Genomic DNA, 8,740 nt, shown 5'->3' on the forward strand with positions numbered 1-8,740 from the left:
GGGCCAATGTTGGGACAATGTAATGTGAAGATTAAGGATTTATTAGAAGTTTCTTAGTTTCACATTCGGCTGATAAAGTATGTCACATGGAGAATCGGTTCTAAATGGCATTTTTCTGAAAACCTGTTTCCATTGCATTAGTTTTACGCAGGTGCACTTGGTACAACGAGCCTAATCGCATCAATTTGCTACGATCTTAACAGATTCAGTTCTTGTATTAATCACTCGAATCATTTCTATAAATTTTGCTTTTAAAACATATCAAATGACATCGACGACGATCGTTTTAAAAATGTATAGGTCTGAATGAACGACATTATATTACCAAAAACTTATACCGAGTTCTTTATTACCAACTATTAATCTCTCTGAATGGAAAACCTACGTTTTTCCCGTTTTTCCGTTCGTTCTATATATATGGAAGATAGTATACGGTCATATAATTCAATCATTCGCAAATGTGTAGACTATTCTTTCCCGTGTGCGTTTTATACTTTTAACAAATATCTTCAAATAAGTTTTCATCATCAAAAAAAAAGTGGAAGAAGAACACAACACAACAGCAACTGGCGTTATCAGGTGTTTCATCCCCTTGACACATATATGTGTGTACGCAGAGAATAGGATTTATATCTTAATATTACAAGACATGAGTGAGATAACATCAAATCCCTGCTAAGTTATAAATGCGGCATAATAAATAAAGAAGGAAATGTTCTTGAGAGATCTGCTCTGTTATGAAAGAAAAACACATTTTGAATTGTATTATAATATATGCTTTTGATATAGACGGGACTCTCGTACACACACCAAAAGAAAAAAAAATTATTTATATTCACGAAAACTCAGATTATGACAGCATCCCTGGTTGTAAATGTTTGTGTAAATGACTTAAGTATATTTTAGCAGTTTATTCGAAATTGAATTCAACTGAATTTAGACGGATACATTTTTCGTATAGTTAGTGTATAAATGGGTCTTTACAGACTCGTGAGAATTAATATTTTGTGGAATTGCGTACTCTTAATAAGGGAACAACAAAATTGTATTTGAGATTGTACTTAAAATGTTTTATCGTCTAACGGTGTAGACGGATGCAGTAGGAAAAATCATTCGTGTAAATACTTGTTTATCAATGGAATTACTGTAGTACACATTATAGTAGTGTCAGTTAAGTCTTTCTGATCATGAACCAAATCCACCGTAATGCGAAAGAATCAAGAATTTTTCGAATTTCTCGAGATTTTCCCGAATTTTCCAGACGACTTTTCTCAAAGGTCATAAATGTCAGTGATTCTCCCTATAACGGATGGAAAGAACACTGTGGATCTAAAGACATAAACTTTTCCTACTTTTGTTACTGTGTTGTTTGGATCGGTTTGAGTCAAGAATTTTGACTAGTAGATTAGCTGCTGGTCAACTAGCTAAACGCAACCGAAAACACGGATGAAACTAACGCTAAATTGATCATCTAGATTGGTTTGTTGACATTCTGCCTTTTCTTTTAGATCAAGGAAGCAGCAACAATTTCACCCGTTCCGAAAAGTTTTCGAAAAATCAGAGTCGCAATACTAACGAACGAATTACTTAAGCTAGCACGGAAAGAGGAACGAGAGAACCCGCCTGTTCAATTTGAGCACAAGCCGTTTCCCGAATGTTAGATATGCATATACCATTAATTGCGCAGGTGCTACATCGAAAATTTTATGAAATCCGTTCATTCAAATCGATTTTCTTTCAGCTCATCATTTCCGAACAAGATCCGAAGGCAATCCGTCAAATATTCGATTATGGAGGACTGGCCATGATCAAGATATAACGATGAGAACTTTGAGAGGGATTCTTTTGAAAAACAGCCTAGAAAGGAAACCAAGTCACTTGACACCGAAAACACTTTTTAACAAATTCTTCGAAGCTTGTCTTGCTAGCGATAGCAAGGCTGTATACTTTGGGGAGGTCACGCAGATCGCCATTGTATTAGATACGCGGGAACACACCTTTTCCATACAAACAAATTCATCAAAATTGAATTTGTATGGCGTGGTGAATTTTTTGTATGAAACGTGGTTTGTAACCCGCGTATCTGCATCTGCGTGACCTTCCCAAAGTATACAGCCTTCAGCGAGAGGTCATCGAAAACCGACAACTTCCACTTTTCTTACAAAAATTTCTCCAGTTACACGATCCGTATAGGGTAATGTAGGGTGGCATTAGAAAGATAATTGCATGTACTTTCAGGGCAAATAGGGTCTTATTGGTGTTTAAACTTCATCCACACTTGTTTAGGTAAAGTTTTCAACCGAAGACTTGCACTGTTCTTACAGAAATTTCTCGAGGTACACGAAACGTACATGATCGTGTGGGGTATCATTTGAAAGGTAATTTTATGTACTTTCGGTCCAAATAGGGTCTTCTGTGGTTTGGATTCATGTACGATGAAATAGAAGTTGAAATGTTTAAGTACTTATATTTCATCGCATATGCATCCAAACCCCATAAGACCCGAAAGTACAAAAAATTATACACTGTACGACACTGTACGGCTCGTGTAAATGGAGAAATTTTTTAAAGTTTTCGATTTTTGATCACCTTTCACCAGCCACACAAGCTTCAAAGATTTTTTTTGAAAGTGGTTTTGGCTTTTAGGGTCAAATACGGAAAATTCGTCCGATTTCGGTGGGCTGTTTTTCAAAAGAATTCAATTCCTCTGAAAGATAATTTTTGGTATGGTAATCTCTTCATCGATCTTTGACTTCTTGATCAAATTCCCATCCGAGGATTTAATCAGTCTCACTATTCGACTGCTTTACCAATTCGAATAAATTGTGTGCCATCCTGTGTAAATTTCCAATTTCCGAACCAGATTTCACGTTTCAAGTCCGGTATAAATCTATGAAATGTCCACGAAGTTTCGAGTGTGAAAAAATATATTCGAATTACTACCTCCGAACCAATATCTCAAGGGATTTGTTTCGATTTTTAATTCAATATAAAAATTGATGTTCACCACATTCACAGTTTACTGTACACCCATAATATGGATTCCATTATTTACGAATAAATCAGCTAATCTAAATGCGTGCGCAATGTTGCACTCCATTATATTGACAACAAGTACACAATTTTCATATCGAATCAAGGCTAAAAATTGATAGTTTTCTGCAACATCAAAATGCATGGATTTTCGTCACACATTTTTCTTATAATTCACAAGACTTTTTCCGGTGTGTTTAATAGACCACATGTGATCGACATGGCAATCATCCACTATTGCTGGCAATAGAAAAAATGGACAAAGCCCAATTTACATTTTTTTAAGTCATGGTTTTTTAACGGGGCCCTGGTGGCCCCAGATAATCTTATTGCAGAACACAATTTTACGAGTTGGCTCTTTGGAACCATCAAGTAAGATTGTCAAAAACATGAAACTTTCTTATAGTGGTGATTCAGGGGAATTTGAATTTTTTTCTCGTGATTTCGATACTTTGCATGTATCAGATATGCAGATAACAACAACAGTAATCATCAAGGAAGATGTGAAATATATCCAGAGGCTAGTTTTTTGTCTGTATTACTTTAAGTGGAAATTGATCATTCTTTGAGGAGCTTGATGATTTGTAATAAGACTTATAGAATTGTTCATTAAATTTTTTACCTAAGTTGGATCAAAAAATTAGCCGTTGGTGTGTGTTCCAGTGAAAATTCCGATTTAACGTTCAGACACCGTTCCTTACATTATGAAAAGTCGAACAATCGAGATCGGAGGTCCATCAAATATTCGATTGTGGATCCGTTTGCACTGACGTTAAGGTATACGGAGAAGACTTTGGATGGTATTTTGCATGTCTTGGAACTGGGTCCACTGACTGACATTGACAGTTTGATTACTTTTCGTGCATACGATATGCGGCATGTGTCACTTGAATCAGTTCGAACTAATTTCTTATGAATAGTTTGATCGTGTCGCGCACAAGTAGCCTTAATATTTAAGCTGATTGATGTGGTTTTCAAGAGGTTTTACCATTCTACTTAAATTTCGATCGACTCGCTGATTTCTGTCCCACCGTAACACACAAAGTTGTTTTCTTTTTTAGGACAATAATTCCGACCAAGGTTTGATTTTGTAGATTAAATAATTGAATCGTGCATCTCGAGATATGAGCAAAACTTATCGACGGAATAGTCGGATTTTGTTTATGAAAGTTATACACAGAACTCAGATCAAATTACCTTGTGTGCAAAGCATGACATAATATTATGTCATTGGTGCAAATAGCTATTTACGTATCTGTGTCGGATGGTAGATTTTGGCAATTTCCCGAGTTGTGACCCGAACGAAGTGAGGGCAACAAGCGAAAGTGCCTAAAATCTACCATCCACAACAAATGCGCCTGAAACTTTTTGCTGAGGGCCTAAATTACGAGAGAAATTCCGAAATTTTTGCCCACACGGAAAACTCATATATGCACCCCAGACGAAGAAATCGGGAACAGCTTCACGATTATAGAACATTAGTTGTGTGCTGCATATTGATCTGAGGATCATACAATGCCCGCCTAATGAATATTGTTGTTGTGTGCTGGATATTATTTTTCAGCGTGCAGGTCTTAGCTGTATGCCTGTTTTATAATATAAAATGACGCCATTTTTTTCAATTCAATAAACAACCTAATTTATCGTTTAATAGAAGAAATTGATTTAATTAACTTTATCAATTTTATTTGCGTTAGCAAAAAAAAACAAAAAGACTTTTCAAAAAAATTTTTTTTTTTTCAATTTTATTATTATACTATATTATAACGACAGACAGAAAGAAAGAAAGACAGACATCTCGTCTTTCTTTCTTTCTGTCTGTTTGTCCGCTATTTACCGTCAAAATGAAAGTTCAGAGCAAAAAAAAAAAAAAAAAAAAACACTTTTTGATATGTTGTAGGGAATGGTCTGAAACGTGGAAACGTTCGATGTAGTAGAGCAGATCGATGCGCCTACAACTGACATGCTTCCGGTTATGCTGCCAAGAAAGTTCGGTAATCATTAACGTTGAAAAGGGAAAATTGTTAGGGCACAGACACTCACATTGTGCATGTATCGCGATAGTCTGGCTCATTCGAATGCACACAGAATGCATCGGTACGGCCGGGAAACGTACATTCGCTTCCGTTGACGGAGATTCGATCACTTTCCGAATTTTCATTGTACGATTGCGCTTTGCCAGTGGATGCTCCAACAATTTCCGTTTCAACGGAATTTTCAGCTTCTTTAGCGGTTTTCGGGATCGGCGTGTTCGTGTACGCTGTAATTTTTGTTTTCAGACAATCATCAGAAATCAGAAATGTCAAAACAACACAGCTGTCCTCTTTCGACTGTTAATTATTTGCGCGTGCAGTTCTTTCCCATTAAAAACATCAACAATCACAAACACTGGACAACAACAAAATGATGACACTCAATGATAACACAACTTTCGATTTTCTTACGTTCGTAGAAAAACTTAGACAATATGGAGCCGTCGTCTAATTCAATGCCGCAGAGTTCTTCGACTCTTTTCTTTTTATATGTCAAATACTGCTCTTCCGTATCAAAAGTAGTGTACCGACCAGTAACATCATCGTATTCAATGCAATATTTTGCATCTGGAACTTTGTTACTGCGTCTTTTCATTTTTCGTATAAATTATTCACAGAAAATAAATTGTTTCACAACAGCACATTGACTTAGTGTCAAACTTCGAACGAACTCAGCTGATTCGGTTATGCAGTGTTGCCAGTTTCGAACATTTTTCAGATTATTTTTTTCGAATCAATTAGAGTGTTGTTAATTCTTCGGAATAAAAGAAATATTTCACTTACACAGTATTGGCTAAGGAAAGGTGTATAATTTGGTTATCACTTCGGACATTATTAGCGCATAATTATATCACAAAAAAATGACAATTCGAAACTGGCAGCACTAATATTCCCCGACGACTAATTTTCGGTAACACTGATCATTCGAATCAGCTGTGTTTTTGACCTGTCAAATTTTGTTGTCAAACAAATCGAATTGCCGCCGATGTTGCTTAACGCTCTTCATTGATATTCCACCAAAGTGATAAAGTGATAAATTGCTTGAGTGATAAATATCAGTAATTTGGTCCTGAAATGGATCACAATTGTAAGATTGTTCGGTTTTTTTTGTGTTTGTGTTTGTCACATTTTGTTTAAGTTTCGTTTTCAGTTGCGTCAACCAACGTGTGAGTCCTTTGTGTTCTTTGTGTAAAAATAATTCCCTTCCTTTCCACATTATACATTTCACTACCATTCCAGCCGGCCCAGAAGATGAAATTCAACGTGAAGTTGCGTTGCGGCGCGAAGAGGAAGATTTCACCGACCCGGATGTACACGAGACTGAACGACAAATTGCCAAAGAAATCGCTGCTATGGACGCGGTGTCAAATTTGGGGGAACAAATTGAAAGCGAGTGGGAAGCGAGAAATAGTGTCGCGATCGCACAATGGGACGAAGACGAAAGGTAACGTTTGAATGTTATTCAAATGCTATTAATGGCCGCCTCAAAGTTCAAAGTTTTCTATTTCGCATTTTTCAGTACTGCTGTTGATGTTCACGCTGGTGCGTGGAATGTTCTTGCCGATTTTCGTCCTTCGGAATCATATCCGGATAATTCACATAGACTTGCCGAATTGGATCGACATACCAACGACAAGAATGTTGTTGGACGTATGCAGGTGGAAGTAGAATCAAACGAATCGTTTGCCATCGAAAAGAAATTCTGGAAATCCAGGTAGTTTTTTTTCATTACAAAACATTTTCCATTAGACCGACACATCTTTTTTTTGCATTGCAGTGACGGCAGTCAAGTTATAAGTCGATCGGAACTGGTACGACTAAGATTAACACTCGACGAAAAAATTGAAGAGGTTGAACGGCGCGAAGTCGTTCTGAGAGATGGAATTCGAATGGGCGAAGATCCAGCAATGCTTCGTACCTGTTTCGCAACTTTAAAGGAGTCGTACCAAGCGAAAGAGGCAGCAGAAACCAGGTACGAAGAATTTCTGCCTAAATTCCTTCGGCCTGAAGATGCCGAAGAAATTTTTGCACGTGAACGTGAATAATATTATGGTCACAAATTATGTACAACAACAACAACAACAGACAATTATGTACAACAACAACAACAGAAAATAAACTAAGTCACATCAGTCAAAATTGTGCAGTTCGTTTTTGTCTTTTGTTACATGAAGAATTGCAGGCAGCTGGAGTTTAGTGTTTCAGATGGAAAGTTGGTTTTTCCGGCAAAGTTGTTGGTTATTAAAAGAGTTGTATTAGTGACCACCCCTCGATTTTTGTAACTTTTGTGTGAAGCAGATGAAAAGTTGATGGTTTTCAGCAGAGTGTAACACGGGAAGAGGTGTTTTGTTCGAAAAGGTGTAAGAGCGGTGATTGGGGGGTCCAGGGGGCGGCATTACAAAGGAAGAAGGTGATGTTTTGGACGTTTTGGATGTTTTCGTATAGCTCTTTAGCAGACTTAGAGTTGCTTTCGAATAGATGTTAGTCTCTAACAGGTGTCTGCCCGGTCTAGCTTGCTAGGATGCGACGTGGCACGAAGTGCCACAGGATGCAGACTAGTAACATATTATAACGACGAGATGTTTGTCTTTCTTTCTTTCTTTCTGTCTGTTTGTCCGCTATTTACCGTCAAAATGAAAGTTCAGAGCAAAAAAAAAAAAAAAAAAAAAACACTTTTTGATATGTTGTAGGGAATGGTCTGAAACGTGGAGAAAACGTGGTCCGGCGAAAAGTCTGTTCGGAGATAGTGAAGGTATGACTGTGGGGAGGTGGAAAATGGCAGAATCGGAATAACTCGGTTATTTTGAGAGATGGAGCGTCGGTGGGGGAAGAAGAAATGTTCCATTTATTGTGGGGAACAAAGTCGCAGAAGAAAGTTTTTTTCTAACTTTTCATCGGGAGGTGGTAGAGTGGATTTTATGGGTTTTTTTGAGGGTCTGGAAAATGTTTTAAATTGTGGAGCGGCTGTTTTGGAAGGTGGTGAGGCGTGAGCGGGCTCAAATGAAAGGTATTGATGGTACGAAGCGAAGAAAAAAAACTGGAAAAATTGGGGTCAATCTGTTGGAGTTAAGGTGGTAAGTAGGGTGTTTGACCACCAACGGGAAGACGTTTGTAATTGCGGAGCGGCTGCTTTAGAAGCTAGAGGGGCGTGTGAGGGTTTCAATGAAAGGTAACAATCCTACGAATCGAGGAAAAAAAATTTTAGGAAATTCGGATCAATTTCGAGCGAGTGACAGCCCTGTAAGTGGGTCATTTCTGAGCTACTCCAACGTACAGTGATCGGTGATGATTTTGAGTTTTTCTTTGAGAAAAATGGATTTGTTTTCGGGGAAAGTTGAATGAGTTGTAGAGGTGAGTGGTGTGGTTGAATAGAAGTGACCACAGTGTCCGCTTTTGTGTGTGAGTGACCACCCCCTCGATTTTTGTATCTTTGGCTGTGAAGCAGATAGAGAGTTCGTTTCTTCGGCAAAGTTGTTGGTTATTGAAAGAGTGGTTGTATGGAAGTGACCACAGTGTACGCTTTTAAGTAATAGTGACCACCCCCTCGATTTTTGTAACTTTTTGTGTGAAGCAGATGGAAAGTTTGTTTCTTCGGCAAAGTTGTTGGTTATCGAAAGAGTTGTCTACTGAAAGTGACCACAGTGTACACTTTTCTGTGTGAGTGACCACCCCCT

At 37.7% G+C, this 8,740-nt stretch overlaps 1 protein-coding gene across 1 annotated transcript; it reads left to right on the top strand.

The window, feature by feature from the left end:
- Window positions 1-6,037: 6,037 nt before the first annotated feature.
- Window positions 6,038-7,259, top strand: LOC119078330. Its single transcript, XM_037185836.1, has 4 exons — window positions 6,038-6,153; window positions 6,306-6,510; window positions 6,586-6,780; window positions 6,844-7,259. The coding sequence occupies exons 1-4, from the start codon at window positions 6,141-6,143 to the stop codon at window positions 7,109-7,111; spliced, it is 681 nt and encodes a 226-aa protein (XP_037041731.1). The 5' UTR covers window positions 6,038-6,140; the 3' UTR covers window positions 7,112-7,259.
- Window positions 7,260-8,740: the final 1,481 nt, after the last annotated feature.

Source organism: Bradysia coprophila, unplaced genomic scaffold, assembly GCF_014529535.1.
Source record: "Bradysia coprophila strain Holo2 unplaced genomic scaffold, BU_Bcop_v1 contig_248, whole genome shotgun sequence".
Lineage (NCBI taxonomy): Eukaryota > Metazoa > Arthropoda > Insecta > Diptera > Sciaridae > Bradysia > Bradysia coprophila.